General features: G+C 40.5%; 1 protein-coding gene across 5 annotated transcripts in view; it reads right to left on the bottom strand.

Moving 5' to 3' along the window:
* Nucleotides 1–3873: 3873 nt before the first annotated feature.
* Ttc1 (tetratricopeptide repeat domain 1) overlaps nucleotides 3874–24718 on the bottom strand; it is a 47351-nt gene continuing 26506 nt past the window's right edge. For all 5 annotated transcript variants that reach the window (XM_026395382.2, XM_026395381.2, XM_026395380.2 and 2 more), the window contains exons 3-8: nucleotides 24376–24436; nucleotides 22010–22122; nucleotides 20313–20349; nucleotides 15000–15148; nucleotides 12345–12399; nucleotides 3874–4496 (exon numbers count right to left, since the gene is read on the bottom strand). In XM_026395382.2, the coding sequence (XP_026251167.1) occupies nucleotides 4363–4496; nucleotides 12345–12399; nucleotides 15000–15148; nucleotides 20313–20349; nucleotides 22010–22122; nucleotides 24376–24436 (549 nt within the window). In that variant the 3' untranslated portion in view covers nucleotides 3874–4362. The remainder of the gene's footprint in view (nucleotides 4497–12344; nucleotides 12400–14999; nucleotides 15149–20312; nucleotides 20350–22009; nucleotides 22123–24375; nucleotides 24437–24718) is intronic.

Genomic DNA, 24718 nt, shown 5'->3' with positions numbered 1-24718 from the left:
TGCCTGCCTTCTGAGTTGAAGATTGAAATTTTTGATGCTTTGAAATATAAAAACTGGGACATACTCACTAGTTTTCATACAATAGCTTTCTCTTTCTTTGCCCCTTGAATGGTTTTAAGGGGCAGTCTTTGTTTAGCCCTGCCTCTTGGGCTGGCTGATCCCAAGTAATCAATTTTTCATTACCAGGAGCATTAACAGACTCAGTCTGGTGTGGGCTCAAGACAGCTCTATACTCTGCAGAAGGAAGTGATGGGAAATGCTCACCTCTTTTCCCTCTACACCTCACAACTGTATAGTTCAGTGAAGGCACAGATCTTCCAGCCACTTCTGGTGGAATGTGCACAAACTTCCCTTTTCAAGGAAAGCCAAGTGATAGAGGGATTCAGCTTGTCAGGCCACGTACAGAGGCTGAAAAGGACTGCAAACACTGGTCAAGTACAGATAGGAGTTAATACAGAAAGATTTCAAGGCCTTAAGAAATAAGGGAGGGGAGAGAGTAGGCAGGGAAGAGGGGAAGTGATCAGAGAGCAGAAGAAAGGGACATAGAGCCAGGGCTGGCAGTTGCCACTGGGCTGCAGACTCACAGGACGCATCTGAACTGGGACAGCTCCACTGAGCTTCAGCAGCTCCTTGGGCAGGCTTAAAAGAAAGCACTGTTAACAGGAAATGGAAAGGGCTTGTCACCGATCTGTGTGGATTCTCAGACTGCAGTCTGGTTTTGAGATTTTTTTGACTCTTCCCTTTCTCTTCCTCAAGGAAATTAAAGTCACCATTGATCTGCACAGTTGCCTCAGCAGCCCTCTTCTTTGGTCTCCTATCATGGTCTTCCCCTTTAACATTCCAAGTCCTGCTAAGCTGGTTGCAGGGACAGGATTTGCAGGCCTGATTAGCTCTTAGGACCACACACCTGCAAAAATATATCTTTCAGTCAGGTTTACATTTAATACCTATTGCCAGCTCTCTATGCCACTGTCTATTGGGACAGTAAGATGCTTCTAAAACAACCATGTCTGGTCTTCCTTAAATCCCCTATGTCTAGCTTGCAGCTGTGTGACATGCTGCTCACCGGTGGTCTTGGAGGCCAGTTCAGGCTCAAGGAGCAGCAGAAACAACCACAGGCCAGACAACATTTCCTAAAGCAGTTCCCCTACCTTTATCAACACCAGATGTAGTAAGAACAGCTTTGCATTGTGCCTACTGACTATCCGAGCAATTCTGCAGGGACAGTGGTGATGTGGCTAAGGTCATTAGCCAAGGAGGCTTAGCCACTCCCCAACCTCTGCATCCAGACATGGTGTAGAGTTCTTCACTACAGTTACCTGTTAAGTGAGAAGATGTGGCATTGTAGGGGGAGGGGGATAAGGAGCAAAAGGCTAAAAACAAATACAACTGATCAAGCCAGCTGTGCTTGTGAGAGAAGGGAAGCACATGTGGCCTGTTACAGAAGAGACTGGAATTTTTGTTTGTTCTGGGGATGAACCTAGGGGCACTGGGCTTGAACTTGAGATCCTCCTGCCTCAGCTTTCTCAGTTCTGGGATTACAAGTTTGTGCCACTGTATCTGGCGCAAAAAAAAAATTTTCAAAACAGACACTGAATAAAGCACAAGAATCTGAAGAACTCTGCATATTGATGGTTGTCACATTGAGACCATGTCTTGTTCCAGTTCCAATAGACCAAGTCTCCAGTAGAATGTAGGTGCTGGTGCTAAGAGTATGGCCATTCCCTTCTAGGAACTCACTGTCTACTTAGCATGGCAGTAGACAGGGAAACAACAGATCATAGTATTTTATTTATTTTTTTTAAAGAGAGAATTTTTTAATATTTTATTTTTTAGTTTTTGGTGGACACAACCAACATCTTTGTATGTGGTGCTGAGGATCAAACCCAGGCCACACGCATGCCAGGTGAGTGCGCTACCACTTGAGCCACATCCCCAGCCCCAGAACATAGTATTTTAAAGAATGTTTTATAGAGTCCTCAAAGCAATTCTTTATTTTTTTTTATTTTTTAAAAATATTTTTTAGTTGTAGTAGACACAATACCTTTATTTATTGATTGATATGTGGTGCTGAGGATCGAACCCAGGGCCTCAAATGTGCCAGGCAAGTGCTCTACCGCTGAGCCACAACCCCAGCCCCTCCTCAAAGCAATTCTAAAAGGAGATCCAAAGTTATTTTGATTTATTGCAATACTGTATGAATAAGAATATATACCACGCTACAGTGTGATGACCTTAGGAGTAAACTCTGGAGGCTGAGGGTACAGCTCTGTGATAGAGCATGTGCTTTAGCACGTGTGAAGCCCTGGGTTCAGTCCCCAGCACCAGAAAATGAACTCTGCTCTACCTTTTTTGGTTGGGCATCACAGAACGTTAAAATCATACATTTTAGCAGAATAGGCAAATATAGGCACCTTCTTCCCTATTTTTGCATTCTTTCACAACCTTTTTATGGTTAAGCATTTTCTTCTAGATTTCGGAAGCAGGTAGGTGCTGGACAAAAACCGCCTTGGCTTGAGCAAACTCACACCTATTGAGATCCCTTCCTTTTCTTTCCAGATGCACTGCCTGGCCCACTCCCTGGAAGCCTGCAAGGTTGGCTTGGCCTGGCACTCTGTTAAGACTTCAGTGTGGTGGTGGAGGGAGCTTGCCTAGGAGCAAAGCCTCCACATCCTGAGGCAATGGCAGGCCCTGGCATCTCGTAACTAAGCAAACTGTCCATTTCCTGCCCATTGGAGGCAGGGATGGTCTTTCAGGAGTCTCCACCATCTAGCTCTGAAGTCCTAGTAATCACAAAGCAATTCTCAAAATGCAGTTCAAGGTTCCCGAGGCATTCCTGAGACCCTCTCAGGTGCCCATGGGGTCAAAACTATCTTTGTAATGTTGGGGTTATGTGCTCTCTTCACTGTCAATCTGTCATGAGCATGAGGTAGACTTTTCCCACATAACATGTGACAGTGTGACACACTGAGCACAGAAGCAGACGAGAGAATCCTGCTGGCTGTCAGTCAAGAGGCTTGCACAAGTGCAAGATGTCATTACTTCTCACTAAAACATGCTTCGGAAGATATTTTTAATATTTTTCATGTTAACACAAATTGTTATTTTTCAAGGAATTAACTAAATATTTTAAAATTATTTTAATTTGTAGTTGTAGAATTCAGAACACATTAAAATAGATAGAATTCACAAAATGGAAAGTACTGTTTAAATGTTTTCCATTTCTTTTGCTGTCCTGAGAACTGAACCCAGGACCTAGTGCATGCTAGAAACACACTCTACCACTGAACTACCACCTTAGCCCTTCAATTTTTCAAGATTGTGAAGGAGTCTACATCCTCTCCCGCCCTGTCTACAGCATCCTGTACTGAGGCTTCTGCAGCCAGCAGGACCCACCTGCACAGTCCTTGCTGCATGCCACTTACAGAGTCCCCACATGAACTTACACATACCTCCTGTGCACTCAAATAAGAGTGTGAAAACTTTTCCCCAGCACCAACAGATTACTAGGAAAATCATCTCTCCTGCAAACCTTTGGTGTCACATGTCTGAAAGAATATGGTTTAGTTCTGGGATCTGCACACCACCATTCCTGAATGAAGCTATTTTAAATTGAAATTACAATGAAGGCTTGGTCAAAACCACTGATTTCATAATCATCTGCACAAACTGAAGGGGCCCAAGACAGCTCCTGAGGTGGAACTTCTGAATTCTAGTTCATAGGATGGTCATCTCAAGATAAATCTTCAAGGCAGCAACTATAACTTTGGCAAATTAGTGGAATTTGGAATCAGCCATGCTGCCTAAAACCAACACTACTGCCCAAAGCCAGTGGACTTTAGTTGTTGAGAAGGGGACAAATTCACAACCCAGTCCAGACCACGAAAGAAAGCTTTTATTATTACAGAGGAAACCAGGGAATCCTGGAGACCCTGCACAGCAGCCAGGAGCTGTGTGATCAGGGAGGGGCAGCAGACTCCAGGGACCCCAGGGAGGCTGTCAATTACATCCAGGCAGTCTCCCAGACCACAGGTCTGCTAGGCTAGTGGGTTTGTGTGGCTCAGGGAAGTCAGCCTTGCCAAGCAGACTTCCTCCTGGACAAAGGACAGTCAGAACCAGGGACAACAGCTGCACAGACACCACCTTAAAATGAAATCAAATGAGGCTCATTGCATTAGAAGTACCTTCCACTCTGACCATGAAACCAGAGTGAAAAGGCGGCTCTAGGCTCTACTGGTAGCCTTTTGGACTAGCTTAGATTAAGATGCTTTTGAAAATTAAATATTGGCAGGGCCTTGCCCCTTGCGAACAGCAAGCAGCACACAATTTCCAAGTCAGGTTTTAAAGCTATTGTTATCTTTGTTATCTGTTATTATTTGGATTCTGAACAAAATTGATGGAGTAGGAGCCAGTAGAGGAATCTTGTTTGATCTGGAAATTTTCTGTGGAGAGCCCAAAAGGTCGGAGAACCAAGTTCCCAAGATCTTTTAGTTTACCTGAAATGGAAAAGCAAAAACTCAAATAAATACAGGAGCCAAGAGAAGTGGGACAATACCAATAGATCTTGCCTTCCTGACTGATTGTAAAATACATAGTACCTCTGTGCAGTTAAAGAAATGCCTGCTTTTAAATAAACTTCTAGGCCAGTTCTACTCTGAAGGCTGTGGCGCCCATCTGAGTGAGGCAGTCTTGCTGGTTTCCTCCTGGGAAATCAGCTGCTGCTCCCAGTGCAGTGGGGTGAAGGCACCCCAAGCCTTGCCTGCTTGGTGGTGAGCCCAGAGGTCCCTCCACATGTGGCCTCTCCAAGCAGAAGCAGACAATAAATTTAATGTAACTCAACAGATTTCTACTGAGCTTGCATTTGAACTCAAAACCCCCATTTTTCGAAGTACATCTTTAGCCTCTGCACAAGTACGGCATTTCTTGGGAAATGAGACCTTGTTCATCTGCCCAGTGCTCCAGGGTCTTCTTCCCACCTGGGTGATCTTGTGTCATGAAACCAAAACCGAGACACGCGATTCAACTAAGGATTCTTATGCTGTCTTATGATATAAAAAAAGGACCATGAGAAAAAGAAGAAAGGGGGCTATGTAGTTTGTATATCAGGACATTCCTAGAGATGGATAGGGATCTGTGGGGCAGTGGGAGGATTATTTAAAATTAGGAGTGTTCTTATAAAGTCCTGGTTGGGATGGTGAATAAAAAGTTGCAATTCTTCCTAAACTGTTGTAAATTTTTTTGCAGATCTGTTTTCAAAGGAGGTTAGAATGGGGGTAGATGAGGAGAGATGCCTCTAACCTTTAGAGGCACAGGCTCCTTGCAACTCTTTGGTTAGTAGCTTTCGTCACTCTTTGCGTACACCTCCCCACCCTTAGAGTAAAACCCAGGGAAATAATTTAAAGACGCAGGACCTTTATTTTTATTCTCACTCCCCGGCCCCTGCACTGGGGGGCTGAACCTCATGTGCATACTAGGCAACACTCTACCACTGAGCTAAATCTCATTTCTGGTCTTTAAATCTGAAAGGTCTTCCTAGTAACTCATCACAGAAGCGAACTGAGTTCAGAGAAAGATCAGTCATTATTGTAGAAAACTTCTGGAGCCTAGGAAGGCCATTTTCTAGCAGGCAGGCTTCCCAAACTTAATCATGTGGCACACATGGGCTGCTGGTTTAAGAGAATCCTCAGCAAAAGCCTGGGGTGGCCTATAGATAGGAGCAGCACAGAGGCCAGGAGCACAGCCTCAGGTAACGGGCAATGGATCACAACAAGCAAAGACAAGCCTGGCATCCTGAGGGAAACCTGTTAGCAATGCAATCCCAGAATTTGCCAGTTTGGCTGAGCCTGGTGGTGCACATCGGTAATCCCAGTGGTTCAGGAGGCTGAGGCAGGAGGACTGCAAGTTCAAAGCCAGCCTCAGCAACTTAGTGAGGTTCTAAGCAACTTAGCAAGAGGCTGGGGATGTGGCTCTATGGTTAAGCACCACTGGGTTCAATGGCACACACTTTATTTCCAGCTACTCAGTAGGCAAAGGCAGGAGGATCAAAAATTTAAGGCCAGGTTGGGCAATGTGGTGAGACTCTGTCTGAAAATGCTTGGGTACAGCACTTGCCTAACATGTGTGAGGCCCTGGGTTCAATCCCTAGTGCCAAAAAACCCAACAACAGTAAAATATCCCCACTGCAACAGCAACCACCCTTGGCTGTGACATGGAGCAAATGACGTGAGAGTGTCAAGAGTTACATCAGACTTCCCAGGAGGGGAAGCTCCATCTTGGAGAAACCTGTTCAAAGTCCACCTTGGACTGTCTGGACATGGGCCATTCCCTCGATGGAGGGACCACTGCAAGCTCATCTCCCATTCCAGAAAAACAATTTACATTATAAGCTGTGTATCTTTTTTGGCGTCTACTGTGTAAGGCACAAGTGTCTGAAGAATAAAAGTAATTCCTGGCTTCTGAGATGCCCAAAGTCTAGTGGGGAGAGAAACGAAAAACTGAGGGGTGCCCAAAGGAGACACTCACACAACCTGCTGCAAAGTGAGGAAGCCCTGCCAGGAGAGGCCACGAGCCACCGGGCTCTGAAGGCTGGCGACCAAGTCCAGGATAAAGGCTTGCTGCTATGTCCACAGTGCAGTGTCCCCTGGAAACAGTGGCTTGGCTCAGTTGGTCTACACTAAAGAAGTGTTCCCTTTGAGTACACTAGCTAAGAGTCCACGTGTTCAAACAGCAGGTGGAGGGCAAATCTTCTTTCCTAGTTCCTCACTTTGCCCACTAGCTGAAGGGCCTGTCTGCACGAGGAACCTTTCAACTTTCAGTATGGTTGATTCTATAGCCATGAAAACATGCTTCTCCAAATGCAGGGGTCACAGCGGCTACCCTAAAATCCATCAGCACCTCATGCTAAGGTTGTCCTCCCACAGGCTGCCCAGGCCTGGTAGGGACCAGGGACTCCTACGGACACAACGCTGGCTCCCTGATGGCCTTGCTGAAAGTGCCCTTCCCTCTCCAAGGGGTCTGGGGGCTCTCTCAGCCTCCTCCCACCGCAGCCCCATCTCCCTCACAGGTGTGTCACCAACAAAGCTCCTGTACTTCTGATTTTATCTTGACTTCTGTTTTTCGGAGGAGCCAGCCTAACACACAGCATCAGTCTTTCCCTTCTAGTCCAGTATTGCTGCTTCTTCACATCCCACAATTAGTCTCACCTACTCTCACTCCCAGAACAGAACGTGAAATGGGACATTTTGCTTGCTAAATGACACAAGGTATGCAAAGTACGTGGCAGACAGAGACACCTAAGAGACACAGGGTGACACAGTCTCCACAGAAGAGAAGACCTGAGTTCACTGGACTTGAATTAATCCATCCAGTGACACCACGTGTGCGCGTGGCTCTGTGCTGCGTGTTGTGGGGAGGTAAAGATGCCTGAGATGGCCTGCGCAGCCCAGCTTGATGGGGAGAAGACACAGACATACATGTAATGCAAGTTCGTCCATGGTTCGGCTATTAAGTGCTAGGAGACTTGAGAAGAGGAAGATGCCTTCCAGCTTAGGCAGGGAAAGAGGGAGACAATGGAAGTCTTGTCCCATCTTTGTGTGAGAGTTTGATGGTAACCAGGCGCCAAAGGGCAGGCGAGATGCAACCATCTGAGAGGGAGGGACTGATGGGCAGGCAGGAGGGAGGACCATCCTGCCAGGCTCTCCTGAGCCAGGCCTGGTGGCCTAGAGTTCTCACACCCCACGAGGCCAATGACAGCTTGAAAATGGAGTTTTCAAAGTTAATAATCCTATGGTGAAATGAAGAACAGGCCAGAAAGGGAGGGCCTGGGGTGGTTCTAGCCGTCACAAAGTTAGGGCAGCGTCACGGAAAAGAAGGCATTTATTTACAGATAAACATTTCTACCATGCTGGATGGAAAGATTCTGAAACCAGAGTGTGGCCAGTGGAACAAATGGACAGAGCAAAACTGTACAGCAGAATCAACAAAGTGCTGATGTCTGAAAAACTCACGGATGCCTTGATGAAAGAAGGGAAGCAGCAGCCGTGGAAGCAACGCTCACACCATCATGCACAAAATTTCCTGCCTGCTGTTCAGAAACAGGCTAACTGCTCAGAGACAAGAGCAGTTGCCATGTACCCCCAATAGGATAATTTATGACAGCAGCCTGTCTGCATAATTCTCACTGGCTATCAAATTCTGTGCCTCCCCTCTGGACAGCAATGAGTTAGGTGTCTTTGTTACGACTTGTAGCAATTCTGACACCTTTACTCAGCCACAGTGTGTCAGCATGTGCCTATGGGCAAAGTGAAGAGTCCATAACTGTTTGTGCTCACAAGATTGTTTAGGACCAGAGACCACTGCTTGCCACTGGTTCTGATCAGTACGAAATTTCTCTCCCTCCAAACACCATTATATGAAAACTGATTCATTATGTGTCATCTCTTTTTGGAGACACTGTGCAAGAGGCAGTTTACCCTGAGGGTATGCCATTTATTTTCATCTCCTTAAGACTACTGGGTTTGGGTATAATGGAATAGTTCCTGTGCAACTTTCTCCTTTTAAAAAGAACATACCTGCATACAAATGAATGCTCACACTGCACTTCCTTTGATAAGGCAGGAAACTGTGCCATGCAGCTAACTCCTGCTTTCCTCGAGCCAAAGGCAAATCAGGAGAACACAGCACAAAGATAGAACTCCCACCCAATTCAAATTCTTTTATTAGCTTGGCTCTAGGGTATAAGTGGAGGCTGACACCAGCCTTACCAAGAACCGTCAAGGAAGCAGGAGCTTCTCTCTTGAGAAGAGAAACCCACAGCAACTAGGAAATGGAAAAAAAAACAAAAAAAAAACCCAAAAAAAACCCCAGGGCACTGAAAATCGACTGATTATTTCCTACTGGGGAACAAAGACAGCAACTACAAGAAACTGGGAGAGATTCATGTGGCCACAGTGCAAAATACTTACAGTAGATATAGAGTCCGTAACGAAGAACACTAAGCAGAGTACCCTGAGGAGAAACAGGAAAGGGGAAAAAAAGCCCAGCCTTCCATCCCACACCTACGGCTCTAGCAGCTTCAAGATAGACTAACAATTCAGTTTGCTTTGTGATCCTTAGGGAGCTGATTCTAGGACCTTTTACTACTTGAGGAGAGACATGTAAAGCACTAGGATACCCAGAAAAAGGTCTTGTATCCATGCAATGATAATGAACAATTATTTCAATCTCTATATGTAGTTCTCAAGTGTGGCACTCATACAAGATGGTATTTTTCCCAGTGCTGGGGACTGAATTCAGGGACTCGCACATGCCGGGCAAGACATGGATACTCATAAAGGCTCTGCCTGTCGTCCCAAGCCCTCTCCCTTCAAATCCTTTTGTTTTTCAAATTCACCTAATTGTAAATGCTACACAGGATCCCCCCTTATCTGCAGGGGATACTTTTAAGACCCTCAGTGGATGCCTGAAATCTCAGATTCCTACATGAATTTCTTGTACATATATACCTGCGATAAAGTTTAATTTACAAATTATACATAATAAGAAATTAACAAAAAAATGACAAAATCATAGAATTTGGAGGGAAATGGATGGCATTAGAGCAGATTATGCTAAGTGAAGCTAGCCAATCCCTAAAAAACAAATGCCAAATGTCTTCTTTGATATAAGGAGAGTAACTAAGAACAGAGTAGGGACGAAGAGCATGAGAAGAAGATTAACATTAAACAGGGATGAGAGGTGGGAGGGAAAGGGAGAGAGAAGGGAAATTGCATGGAAATGGAAGGAGACCCTCAGGGTTATACAAAATTACATACAAGAGGAAGTGTGGGGTAAGGGAAAAATAATACAAGGGGGGAAATGAATTACAGTAGAGGGGGTAGAGAGAGAAGAGGGGAGGGGAGGGGAGGGGAGGGGGGATAGTAGAGGATAGGAAAGGCAGCAGAATACAACAGACACTAGTATGGCAATATGTAAATCAATGGAAGTGTAACTGATGTGATTCTGCAATCTGTATACGGGGTAAAAATGGGAGTTCATAACCCACTCGAATCAAAGTGTGAAATATGATATATCAAGAACTATGTAATGTTTTGAACAACCAACAATAAAAATAAAAAAAGAAATTAACAGCATAAAACAATCCTAATAATACACTGTAATAAATGTTATATGAAAGTACTCTCTATTTCTGAAATTATCAATTAATATTTTTAGACCAGGGAAACAAAAACTGAGGAAAGCAAAACCTTGGATAAGACAGGACTACTGCACATTTGGATCTAAACATTCATGCAAATAAAATGCCATCTTTCTACATTGTACTTTCACATAAGCTTTTCTTTCTCTCCCTTTTTTTACTTTTATTTTTTGGTGCTGTGACTGAACCCAGGGGCATTTAACAACTGAGCCATTTCCCCAGGTCTTGCTAAATTGCCCAGCACAACTTTGAACTGGGGATCTTCCTGCCTTATCCTCCTTAGCAGCTGAGATTACATGTGTGCACCTATGGGCCCGGCCTTGCTCAGAATGTCTCAGAATGTCTAAGCAAGTGATATTAATTTGTGCTCAGACAGTCTAACCTCCAGGAATTTCACAGCACATGAATCAGTCATCTCTTTTATCACAAGAAGAAAGAACACCAAAAAGATTCTGTGGGTTGAAATTCCATAATAAAATAATTTCTCTCTTCCAGGTTATCTTTGGTGGGTTAACAAAGTGGAAGCAACCCTTTATCTACAATCCTTACATTTACTAACAAGGGAGTCTAGTCATTCAAACTACTGATGTGTAACAACACATTATTTATCAACCAAGTTATGCTGCTTAAGTCTTCATTAGAGAAGAAACGAGTACAGAATTAAATTTGAGCACCTGTTTTATTTGCAGAACTGGGGATTGAACCCAGGGCTACACATGCTAGGCAAGCAGTTTATCACTGAAGAACACTCCTAACCCAATTAGAGTACTTCACAGAGGTAATGATACAAGAAAAAGCCAAAGTCATGAGGATAGGAAACTTTTGCTAATTAGAATTTACAGTGACAATGGCAGATGGGAGTTTTGATTCCATCTGGGACTAACAATGGGCAGTAAGATTCAGTTTGTATAGTCCCTTTATGGTTTTGGATTGGCTCAGAAAAATGGACCTAAGGCATTTCTGTTTTGCTTAACAGAAATGTCTATTTCAAGTCCACTACTGCCATTTAAAAAGTCATCTTTCAGCCCAAGATTCAGTTCGGCTAAACACATTTTTTTCTGATTAAAATAGAGCATCATTGTTAAGTAGACTAGGCGAGAAAATATTCTTTTCCTCCTTTGAAAAAAGTACCTCTAAAATAATTTTTTATGCTCAAAGATGGTGTCAAGTTTAATAAAATATGTAAATTAGGTAAACAGCCTTTTTTGGAAAACCTGGGGATGGCTCCAGAAATACCCTGAATCTGAAGGAGCTTTCCTTGGGAGTCTTGAATCTACCTGGCAGGGGCCAGAAAGCTCTGGATGGACTAGGTTAAAAGCTTCCTCTAAATCAATTCTGCTGTTAGAGTGGTCCTTTGGGAAATCTGTGCTCATTCTCTGGATATTGATGCCAAGTCATAAATGGCCAGGCTCAGTGTATTTTAAATTATTTTTCCTCTAGGCCCATGTGACTGCAATATATTATATATCTTCATGAAAGAGATTTAGAACATATTTATATAAGAACATACAGCAGGTCTTGCACAGGGAAATATTAGATAGGTTTAACAAATGTAAGGTCTTGGTTTAGGAAGCCCCAATCCTCTTAGTCAAGCCGGAGAGGTTCTCTGATTCCAACTGTAAATGCTTTGACAAATAAGGGAAGTAACTAAATAACAGGTCAAATGTGTCCATTCATCCGACTCTCAACACCACTCTTTTTTCCTTTACTATTTACGCACAATTCCTGCCCTCTCATGTCTTCTCAAACATTAAAGCTGTCTTTTTTTTTTTTTTTTGCACTGCTGGGGATTGAACTCACGGCCTCACACATGCTAAGCAAGCCACTTCCCCAGCCCCTTCACTGCTGTTTTTGAAACAAAAATGCCCTTGATTCTGACATTATTGACTATTCCAATGAAGGGGTGATTACTCAATGAAGAAACTTAATTGTTTTTATGAAATTGATATGGGAAACAGAGGCTGGTGGTGTTCCATGTTGGGAACTAGATTATGTTTGCATTCTTGAGGGAAGAAAATTTTTCAAGAAAAACAAAATGGAAATTTGGTTTCTGAAAATGCTGGTATCCTTTCTAAACCATGATGCTCTTTTTTGGAGTAAAAAATGGCTAAGAAGTCAAGAGAGAGTAAGAGTAAGAAAGCAAACTCACCTAACATCTCTTCTTTTAGTCTTTCATTACGTTCTTCAATTTGCTTAGGTAATCTCTGAGGAAAAAAAAGAAACAAGGGTTGGTGAAAATCCTTTGGCTTTATTTTGAATTTGGAAACACTTAAAATCCTAATATGAAAATGAGATCAGGTTAAATACATATATATGATTCTATTAAGTAAAGGAAAATAAAACAAAACCTAAATGTTTGTTTGTGGGTGAGCTATACACAGTTTTACCTGTTTCACTGTTATATTCCTTAACAGAGTGCCTAGACCAAACAAGGACCGCAATTACAATTTGGTGATTAAATATATATAGCAAATAACTTACTGGAACACATTCGATGTCTATGGTGGTATAGTCAGTGATTGGATTATGGGTGATAGCTATATCCCCTTACCCAGTATTGGGGACTGCTTGATCATTCACTAATCCCTTTTTATTTTGAGACAGAGTCTTGCTAAGTTGCCCAGCACAGCTTGAAACCTGTGATCCTCTTGCCTTAATCTCCCAAATAGCTAGGATTATAGGTGTGTACTACACTTGGTTTGTAACTTTCAAATTTTATTTTTTTTTCTGATTTGTATCTTCTAATTTGAAGTTCCTTTTTTATACAATCACAATCTAATTTCTTAAAAAAAGGATTAAATCAATCTTAAATATCCTTAAATATCACTTAGCTCAGGGTTTCTCAATCCTGGCACTATTAATATTTTAAACTGAACAATTCTTCATTATGGAGGAACATTCTGATAATTGTGGGATGTTTAACATCATCTGGGCCTCTTCCCACTAGATGCCTCCAAGTCATGAAATCAGAATGTCTCCAGAATAGACAAACATCCCCTGAAACCAAAAACTGCCCTAGCTGAGGCCCACTGATCTAGATTAGAATTTTTTTTTTTTTTTTGTGGGGGTACTGGGGCTGAACCCAGGGTACTTTACCACGAAGCCACATCCTTATCCCTTTATGTTTTTTATTTTGAGACAGAGTCTCCCTCCCTAAGTTGTTTAGGGCATTGCTAAGTTGCTGAAGTTGGCCTTGAATTTGAAATCCTCCTGCCACCCTGATCAGCTAGATTAGAATCTTTCATTGCCAATTTAGTCCTGTAATTGGTCCCAAGTATTTTTCGGGCTATAACTCATTTACAAAAAATTCAGAATAAATTCTTTCCCCATATAAATCTACCATAAGACTTAAAACTAACTTGACAAATAAAAAGGCTACCAAGAAGTTAGCTAAGATTTTAAGAACTTTTTCCCTTTTCATTTCACATTTAAAATAATCCTATCGTCATTCAGAGATTTATTAACAAGTCTGACAAAGTTAGATTAAAATTAGTTCCAAACTGCTTATGTATCCAAACCAGTCCATCTCCTGACAGCCACCTTTACACAAATATTTGTTATTATAGAAATAATTCACCTCAAATTTTAAAAAACGAAAAATTACCTAACAGATCAATGCAGGGTTATTAGTGAACATTTCTCAGGTTTGCTCTGTGGAAGAAAGTGGGAAATACTGTGCAGCAAGGGTTCAAATGCCCTTAAGGGAGAGGGGCAGAGAGAAAATGTAAATGAAAAGACAGGCAGTTCACAGCAAGAGGGCAGTGGGAGGCCAGCAGGGGAACCAAAAAGCTCCAGCGGAGAGTCAATGTGTAGGAGTTCAGGAGTACAGATATCCACATCTTCTAATTTTTAAGGAGTCAGACCTAGATTTTTATATAGTAAAATCTGTCCAAGTTTACATGTTGGCAAGTGGCTTCAATTGAAAAAGTTTTGTGGGTTGTTTTAAATAAAACACACCTTTGGGGCTGGGATTGTAGCTCAGTGATAGAGAGCTTGCCTAGCATGTGTGAGGCACTGGGTTTGATACTCAGCACCACATAAAAATAAATAAATAAAATAAAGATACTGCATCCATCTACAACTAAAAAAAATTAAACAAACAAACAAACAAAACACCCCCCCTCCCCTGTCCACTATCTTCAATTTCTACTGCACAGTGTCGACTCAGGATTCATCCAAATGGTTCTCTGAAAAGCCTGGCACTGATGATACTGTTTAATTTCTTAAAGTCAGTGTTTCTCAATCTTATTTGAACATCCATTATTTCTTGAGTAATGACACAAACATCTAATTCTGTGGCACATACTCTGAAATTTAAGGATTAGAAGCAGAAGGATGGTCAGTGCCAAGGACAGAAATAACAGCCATTTCAAGAAAGATTAGGAGGTTTGTTTAGAATATATTCACCTGGAAACGTCCTGGGCGTATGATGACAGAACAGAAACTTGGTGACTGAATTAAGAAAAGTATGGGTAGGAAACCAGAAGTGTATCACCTCCAATACTAAGAATCACTTTGGCCTACTCTGTATAAATACAGTGGACAAGAAGAGTTCCCTAATGCAACAATGAAATGCATTTCTTGTCAACCCTAGAGATTAAAGGTTTACATGTGCCACTGTTATAATGGAGATTAAATGGCATAGGGTCACAGTGGGTAAATGGCCATCACTTCACAGATCTATGTCTCAGATATTTTAATAAGCACAGAAATGGAATTTAGTCATGTCAGAAAGGATTAAGACTCGCTGAGCGCCAAACAAAAGGACTAGAAGAAAAAGCATATTTAAAAATTTAGGTTTTACCATACAAGCTTCTCTTGCTTGATGTATTGATGGATCTTTTTCCAATATAGATTTATAGTCTTCCAGGGCTTCATCTAGCTTGTCTGTCTTCTCATACAACTCCGCTCTCCTCAAAATTGCCCTGATGTAGCTGGGGTTCAGCTTAATTGCTATAAAACAAGACAAAACAAAAAACTTAATTGTTAGCACAAAGAAAAAGGGGCCTGGATATATTTGGCTGCATGAAATTCATTTACCAGGCATCCTCCAAGGAATTAAAGTCATTTGTTAAAGTCCATACATACCTAAGGTTTGTAAATTTGTTCTATAAAGGACAAAATCGTAAAAATCTTAGGTTTTGTGGACCAGACAATTGTAGTTTTAACTACTTAACTACTTACAAAAGTACAGGCAATATGTAAACAGATAAAGGTGGCTGTGTTCCAATAAAACTTTACTTACAGACACTGAAATCTGAGTTTCACATATGAAATAATATTTTTTTTATTTAATTAGCAATTATTTTAAAATGTAGAAATCTTTCTTAACTTGTGCGCTGTACAGGCTGGACTGGCTTATGGCTTTAGTTTGCCAAACCTAGGTCTATAATCCAAGTCCTATTATGTGCCTACGTCTTCCACACAGCCCAGAAGAGGCCAGAACACAGAACTTAAGTACACAGTGGATGAGTACAAGAGATCCAAAGGGGAGCTGAAGGAAAGCAGTCTGGTGGCAGACTATCCTTTTATTTTTTCTAGGCCTTGACTATTAAATCCTCACTGTTCTTTCATACTACTTCTCCAGTACCTTTGGGTCATGAGTGCACAATCTTGTCCTCTATGCACGAACAAATGCCCCAATAACCCTTTGCTGTTTTGGTTCAAGCACACTGCATTTCTCCTATTCCCTTCTGAGTTGTTTCTTCTTTCAGAAAGCAATGTCTTATCTCTAAAACTTTTCCTCTTCATAAAATGTGGACTTCATTTTCATTCATTTGTGCTTTTAGCAAATATTTATACAGTACCTAAATCTTTTGTGTCTAATTTAGTAAAACTTGGGCTACCACAGTAAACAAGACAAAGGCCTTGTTCTTATGAAGCTTTATGCTATTCTTGTACAGCAAGAGCAGGCCGTCACACACAGGAATGACTTCATGCAGTCATAGTGCTATAATGAAGGAAAAACAAGGTAACAGAGACACAAGTGAGGAGGTAACTTCAGAGAATGGTCAGAATGCGAAGAGGGACTTTCTGAGGAGGGCCAACTATTTGAAAAAAGAGGAGGAATGTACCATAGAGGGAGTAACATGAATGAAATTCCTTAAACAAGAATAATACTGGCATGTCAGTGAACAGTGTGGAGGCTGGAGGAGAGATAAGGGTGAACACACCTTGGAGGGCCTCTGGGCCAGGGAAGAGTTTGGACTTTTTTCTCTAGGTGTGATAAGAAGTCATTAGAAGGGTTTCTAATAAGTGTAAGCCATAATCTAATTTTATATATATATATATATACATATATATATATATATATAATATATATATATATATATATTTTTTTTTTAATTTTATTTCATTTTTTGGTGACACAGGGAATTGAACCCAGGGAGCACTGTACCAATGAGCCACGCTTCCAGCCCTTTTAAATTAATTTATTTTTGAGACAGTGTCTCAGTAAATTGCCTGGCCTGGTGTCAAACTTGTGATCCCATTGCCTCAGCCTCCTGAGTGGCCTGAATTTCAGGTGTGCACCCCCATACTTAGGCTGATATACATTTTTTTCAAGGACTGCTTCAGCTGTAGACTGGGGGACAAGGGTGAAAGCAGTGTAACTAGATGGGAGGCTACTATAGTGACCCAGATGAGACACGTTGTTGGCTTGGTCTAAGGCGGAACAGTGGAGCTTGAAAGAGATGGCCAGGTTAAGTATATGGTTTGAATTTCAGCCCACAGGACTCATGGAATGGAATCAAAGAGAACATACAGGGATGACTCCACAAAAGTTTCAGCTTAAGTAAATAAATGTATGACAATGTCATTTATTAGAATAGAAAACAACTAACTGAAAATCTTGAAGAGTAAGAGTGAATGGGCATCTTCAATCTGAAATGCCTACCAGACATCCAGGAAGAAACAGTAGCTTTGCAATGGGACACAGGTCTCCAGATCACAGAGAAAAGTCAGAGCTAAAGGTATAAACTTTAGCATACAGAGAGTAGGTATTCATTAGTTTCATAGTTTTAATTTATTAATTCTGCTTTATTCTTTATTAAGACATTCCTTTGGTTCCCTTAATTCTACTTTTTTGCTCTAATTTCTTGAGTTGGATAATTTATATATTTTAACCATTTTAATTTTATTTTTAAGTTGACAAAATTACATACATTTAGGTGTGCATGATGTTTTGAAGTACGTATACATTATGGAATGGAATCATTGAGTTAATTTACACAGACCATTTAAAGCTTCAGAATTAGATAAGTTCAAATAGGGAAAAATATATATGCAGAAAAAGCTAAATAAGGCTTCCAAAATGTTGAGGTAACAGAGAAAGCAGCATGCAGAGAAGAGTAAGAATGAAGAACCAAAGAAGCAGGAGAAAAAAAAAAAAAAAAAAAGGACAGAGAATGAATACAGTGTGTGTGGTATCACTGGATTTAGGGGGAAATTTCCTTAAAAAAGACAGGAAGGTATGAAAAATAGTACTAAATGCTTCTGGGATGGAGTAATACTGGAGAGGATAGAGAAGTGATCACTGGAGTGAGCGAGATGCAACTGTTGCTGACCTTCACAGGAGACATGCCTTCAGGGGCATGGACAAAGAAGAAGCCCTGTGGAAGTGAGAGGAGGGGAGAACAAACAGGAGGAGACATGTGGAGCCAGGGAGTACAGATGGTTCTTTTAATGAGGAAGATCAGAGAAATATACAGAAGCTAGAGAGGGAGATGGGATCGGCAAAAGGTTTTCAGGAAGAACCCAATCTCTTAACATTTCAGCTCTACAGGCTGTCCTGCCAGCTTCCTCTTAGGCCAGTACACTATACCCTTTTATAACATTCCTAGTCACGATTATCACACTATGCACAGGAAAAACACTCCAATGGTCCTCTACTCCACCTTTCATAGAATGGAATTCTTCAATTTACACATTAGGTCAGATACCTCAAGCTATGCAACTGGTAGACCGCTTCCGATTATGTATACGTGCAATGAAGAGAAGGAATTTTTCCCATTGCCACTGTATATCTCTAAAACTAGTATCAGTATAATGTGATTTTCCTTGTTAATCTATACAGAGAATAACCTTAAACCTCATTTATGCTAACATTGAAAAACCTTAGGGTGACTAGCACTATAAACTGTTCCTTATGTAGTACAGAGCTCTAAAATGACCTCAGAAATAAGCTGTTAATGGGCTGGGGATGTGGCTCAAGTGGTAGCGTGGTCACCTGGCATGCGCAGGGCACTGGGTTCGATCCTCAGCACTACATACAAATAAAATAAAGATGTTGTGTCTACTGAAACTACAAAATAAATATTAAAAAAAAGAAATAAACTGTTAAATTCTTACCAAGGTGTATGAATGAGAGCAAGGGTGTATATGTGTTGGAGGTGTGGAAGGGACTTGAACTCAGCTACCATTAACCCACTTTGCCTATGAATGCATTCATAATGGCTGTCTAGGCACACGAATAAGAATGTACATAGATCTGAAAGGAAATCTGGAAAACACTTTCCTCCCTTTTCCAAAATGTTGAGGTTAACAGAGAAGGGGGCCTACACAGAGGAATATAGCTGGAAATTAACTGTCTTCTATGGTATACCTGCTGGTCAAGCTTACAAAGGCTTTTTTTTTTTTTTGGACTACCTGGTTTCAGAGAAAGGAACTCTGAAGATCAACAGCTTGTTCCTGAACTTTCCAAATTCAAACACCTCATACAGAGGAAACAGATTAAATACCCTTTTTCCCAACAAAATAGTACATTCAGAGTTAGTTCCAGTTCAAGACAGTAACAGATCAGAAGTAGCTTGCTAGATTTTACTGTAGTAATAATTTCATTTAGATAATACAAAACAATTGAAAAGCTAAGAAGTGAATAGAGATTGCTTAATTAAAAACAAACAAACAAAAACCAGACAAGGGAATTCATGCTCTGTGTGGAAGGGGAACCAGATAACATAAAAGCTTCTTTCCAATTGTAATTCTCTCAGAAAATATTTTTTTAAAAATTAGTAGAAAAGCTGAAAAATATACTATTTGGAAAAATAAAAAAACCAACCAACCAAACCCCATATACACAAACAAAACTCCCCCCAAAACAGCAGTGATCCTATATCTAAAGGTTTCTTTATAAAAGTTGGTGGGAAGTAAAGACCTTAATGGAACTCAGATATACAGCAAAGGCTTGATTCATTTTAGACTCTAAAAGAACAACTGCCAAGTTCTCCTAATCTGTGATCCCTGTGGGGTTTTTAAGGACCCCACACATACTAGATAGGTGCTCTAAGATTGAGTTCCATCCACAGCCCTGGAGAAGTCAGTTTGGAAGGATGATTATATCAAAAGTCACTGCCTGCTACAATCATGGGGGTGCATATCTGTAATCCCAGTGGCCCCGGAGGTTGAGACAGATTTCAAGTTCAAGGCTAGCTTCAACAACTTACTGAGGTTCTAAGCAACTTAGTGAGACCCATCTCAGTTCTCAAACTAAAAAATAAAAAGGACTGGGGCTGGGGGCTGGGGTTGTGGCTCAGAGGTAGAGTGCTTGCCTAGCAGTGCAAGGCCCTGGGTTCGATCCTCAGCACCACATAAAAATAAATAAAATAAAGGTATTGTGTCCAACAACTTAAAAAAAAAAAAAAAAAAAGGACTGGGGATGTAGCTCAATGGATAATCCTTGGTATTAGGGTTGAAGGGGGTAGTGGGAAGAAAGCACCCTCACCGTGCTTTGCGTTCCCTCCACAAACACACAGATCCAAATGCCCTAATAACAGCTAAGACCTCCAGTTTGAACTTCTAAGGAAAACAATTCAGAGATCACACAAAGTAAATTGTTTCACAAATGAGTTCCATTGCCAAGGTAGCTTTTAATTTTTCATCATATAGTTTCTAACACAGAAGAAATGGACTAAATTATCTACTTGAAAGTGTGCTTACTCTCTGATGACTACTATTATATAGCACCTCTGAAAATGTAAACTATAAAGCTGCTTCTTTAAAAGCCCCAGCAGCAAAGTACATAGGTACAAGTGTACAACTGCCCCAAAGCCCCTGTACTTGTGGGTCTAGCTGAGGTAACACTCTTGTGTACTAGTAGGTAGTAAGACAAAAGATGTACCTTTGCTGCAGTCATCGATGGCCATGTCCTTCTTGTCCTAAAAGGAAATACAACATTAATATGCATTACTCTAGTTTTATCTTAAGGGTTCAAAGTCCTTTGCTATGATCTGATCATAATAACTGCTATGGAGAAACAGAATGTTTTTCAAAGCAATCACGTGAAAACAGCTATGCTACGTTCACTGGGATTACAGGGGTCTGCCACTGTGCCCAGGTTCCAGCTGTGTTTAAAAACTGTTAGATGTAGGTTTTGACACATGGTATATGTTAATGAACACTGTTTTAAACTTTAAATAATTTTTTTGGCTGGGGATGTAGTTCTGTAGTAGAGCACTTCCCTAATATTTGTGAGGCTCTGGTTTAATCCCCAATACTGCACCCCCCCCCAAAGTCTTATTTTTTGTTTTCTTAATACAAATTGTTGGTTTGTATATTCTGTAAAATGTCTTCTCCCATGCCACATAAGCCACATGAAACACTTCAAAAGTACTTCACCTTGGAGATGGAATTCATCTATAATCATGTGCAGGCTTAAAAAACAAACAACTTTCTGCAGGTCTAAGCATTTAAGTGTACTCTCTTCCCTACCCCAAGGCCTTTCAAAACAAAATACCAAAAAACCTGGTTAATCAAATTGACTTTGGTGGAGACACTAGAAAATTTCAGGCCATATCAAAGAGAAAGTGACAGTAAATACCTGATCTAAAGGAAGAAACAAACAAAAAGCCACTTTACCCAATCCTGAGCCAGCTTTATGAGTTGTATAAAGTATGTTAAATAGCGTATCCAATCCGCTGTGGATATAAGTAGCCACAGTTAAACAAGCAGAATTTAAAAAAAATTCTCACCATTTTCAACCTAGCCATACTAAATATGCTGACTAAATAGGAAAACTAGACAAAATCATCAATAAATCTCATTATTTGTACCAACACAATATAAAACAAATATATTTTCACTCTCATTTATTCCACACTCACCCTATTATACCAGGTTCTCAATTCTTTTGAAATAAAAAAACTTTATGAAACTTTCTGACACATACTTTGAATTTTTTAAAAATATTTTTTAGTTATAGATGGACACAATATCTTTATTTTGTTTATTTATTTTTATGTGGTGCTGAGGATCGAACTCAGTGCCTCACATGTACAAGACAGGCGCTCTGCCACTGAGCCACAACTCCAGCTCCATACTTTGGATTTAAGGATAACTTTCATCCCAACTGTTGGACACTTCTCCCAGTGTCCATTATTTGAATAGAAAAATCAGTCTCAGGAATAAGCATCTTTATATCTAGAGGTTTAACCAGTGTTCCCCTGTGCCTTTAAATCTTTATCTAGAATTCCAGAGGCCTAAAATAAGTAGCTGTAGCTATTCTGGGAAATGCACTACTTGGCTCCTTGCTTCATTAACCTGCCCTAGTTTAGTGGAAACTTTGTCAGCCTTTCTTCCATGAAAGTATTCACTCAGCTACTTTAATATGGAATGTTAATGGTAGTGTGACGCAAGTTCTCCCAAAATATTTTTCTATCTTCTCTGTGCCCTTTACATAAGGGAAATACATGGGCAGGAAAAGAGAAATAGCAACTTTAAGCCCTTATGTTTTTTTTGTTTTTTTTTTTTAGATAAACTGCCTTTCAAAATACTGTAAGACCATGTGCTTCTTAAAAAGAAAAGGTCAAAGATCCATACCTGCTTCATCCTTGCAGCAGCTCTATTTGAAAATAGAATTGATCTGTCTTTCTGGAAGCAGGATGGGCACATCTGAAGGGCTCGACTATAAGAACTTTCAGCTTCTATATAATCTGAGAATTAAAGAGAGGTCATTATGATTTTATTCATGATACTATTGCATTCTGTAGGACCTCAAAATGCATAGCTTTCCATTTATAAGACAAAGGTTTTAAATAAAAAGATAGTCTCAGTCTATTAAGTTTTGGGCAGTAAATTTCATTCCCCCCTTTCTTCTCTCTGTAAAGAAATAGTGCTTCTTTGTGCCAATCTCACAAGGCATGAGCTTGGTGAACTGACAGCTGAACATGCTGTCAGTAAAGAGCACTCAATGCTCAAGAGTAGTAGCATACCTTAGATGTTCACTTTCATTTGGTTCAGCAATTTAGAAAGGAATGTTCAAAGGCGGTTAAGGAACTGGACAGATCAAAGAGATTAAAGTCTGGGATCCATGATTTGGGATGAAAAAGTTTTACAGCTAGGGTACAGCTCAGTGGTAGAATGCTTGTCTGGCATGTGCAAGGGCCTGAGTTTCATTCCCAGCCCAGCACCACACCCCTACCCCTCCACAACCAAAAGTATAAAATTTTTTCAAGAAAGCTATTGTGCTTTTATGAAGATAATTTGGCTAAAACTAAATGCATGAAATGTTGGGTTTTTTTGTTTGTTTGTTTTGATACTGGGGATTGAACCTGGAGTGCTTAATCACTGAGTCACTTCCCCGGACTTTTTTTTTTTTTTTTAATTTTGAGACACAGTCTCTCTAAGTTGCTTAGGGCCTTGCTAAGTTGCTGAGGCTGGCTTTAAACTTGCTATCCTCCTGCCATAGCCTCCTGAGTTTCTGCTCTATCACACTCTGCTGCATAAAATGTTTGGATATTTTTTTTTTTTTTTTTTTTGCAGTGCTGGGGACCCAACTCAGCCTTGCACATGCGAGATAAGCACTCTCTGAGCTACATCTTCAGCCTGTGAAGAGACATTTTATAAAGACCTAAAACTATAAAAAAACATTATTTAACTTTAAAAGAGAAAATTTAATTAAATGTATATGTTCATTGTTACATGCAGAATTATGGTAAAGATACTAAGAATAAGTTGTCTATTCATTCCTGTCCCAGGTTTGAAATATTTAATACTAACATACAACCCAGGAGTGATGGTACACGCCTGTAATTGCAGCTACTTGGCAAGGTGAGGCAGGAGGATCACGGATTTGAGGCCAGTCTCTATAAGGTAGCAAGATCCTGTCTCAAAATAAAATAAAAAGGGCTGGAGATATAGCTCAGTGGTAGAGAACTTGTCTGGTATGCACTAGGGCCTCTTTTCAAGCCCCAGGACTGCTCCCCCGCCAAAAGAAACCACACAAAAAGCTATGTTTTCAAAATTAGAACCATTACTTCTATTAGAAAAAAAAGGTCATGACTGCTAAAACCAAGATATAAGAAAATAATTAAACCTAAAAATAACTAGGGGAAAATTATGTTAACACTACTAGACTTCTAAAGTATATATACTTTGACATGGCACAGAAAGTTATTATAAGATTGAATTCACCAAATTATCAGAATGAACCCTAACTTTATTCCTAAGCAAATGGAGAAAATGCATAAGGACATGAAGAACCTCTCTCTACTTAAGGCATCTATTAAGGTTTGAATATAGTTTGTTCTTTAACAGTTTCATGTGTTGGGAGCTCAGTTTTCAATGTGGTGAAGTTGGGGACCTTTAAGAGGCAGGGTTTACTGCAAGGTCCTCAGATCACTGGAGGCACTGCCCTGGGAGGGGAATACTGGTCATCTGGATAGTATGCTCAAGAGAGCCAATTGTTATAACAGTTTGAGATTTTCCCCAGTCTCTCTCTGGCTTCCTTTTGAGATGTAATCCTTTCCTCTTGCATGTGTTCCTACCATTTGCAATAGGGCCTTTAACTAAGCAGGCAATACATTTGTTGGGCTTTGTGGTGAGAGAGAATTGGGGACTCTGATTTTACAGCAATGCATTAAGGTAGTGAGGTAATGTTCTCTAAAGCAGTAGCGGAGCTTCACCCTTGACTTTAGAATTAATACATTATATTAGACTACAGAAAAGAAAAACTGCTCATGCCAAAAGATACACAGTAACTGATCACTGCCAAATGAGAATGACTTGGAGCTCGTTAAAACAAAACAAAACAAAACAAAACAAAACTAGGTGCTGGGAAGTAACACCACATCCTGAGCAACTAAAACATGCTAGTTGTTTCTAAATGTTCTTTGGTTTATCTTCATGAACTCTGAAACAGGATGAGTCAAGATGGCCAGACATCAGTGTTAGAACAGTTATCTTACCTCCTTTCTTAAACTGCTCATTTCCCTCCTCCTTTAGTCTAGTGCTCTCCTCTCTCCTTTTCTGGAAAAGATCATAGAATTACACAATTTCTTACAATATTATAATGAATAAAAAGGGTTTCTATATATACAAGTATATTTAATGGGTAGCAAGTTGACTTTTGAGAACTGGGTCAGTTTTACCCAAATCCCAAACAGTGACAAGAGAAAAACACATGACTAATCATCAACTGCAATTTAATGTTTGAAATAAAAGGTAGGTATTGTTGGCCTGTCCTTTGCTTTCTATGCTTCTGTCTTTTGCAAGGAATGGCAGTTCAAGTATCAGCTAATTTTTATTCAC

Source organism: Urocitellus parryii, chromosome 1, assembly GCF_045843805.1.
Source record: "Urocitellus parryii isolate mUroPar1 chromosome 1, mUroPar1.hap1, whole genome shotgun sequence".
NCBI classification, from domain to species: Eukaryota; Metazoa; Chordata; class Mammalia; order Rodentia; family Sciuridae; genus Urocitellus; species Urocitellus parryii.
This window is presented reverse-complemented; position numbering and strand designations above follow the sequence as displayed.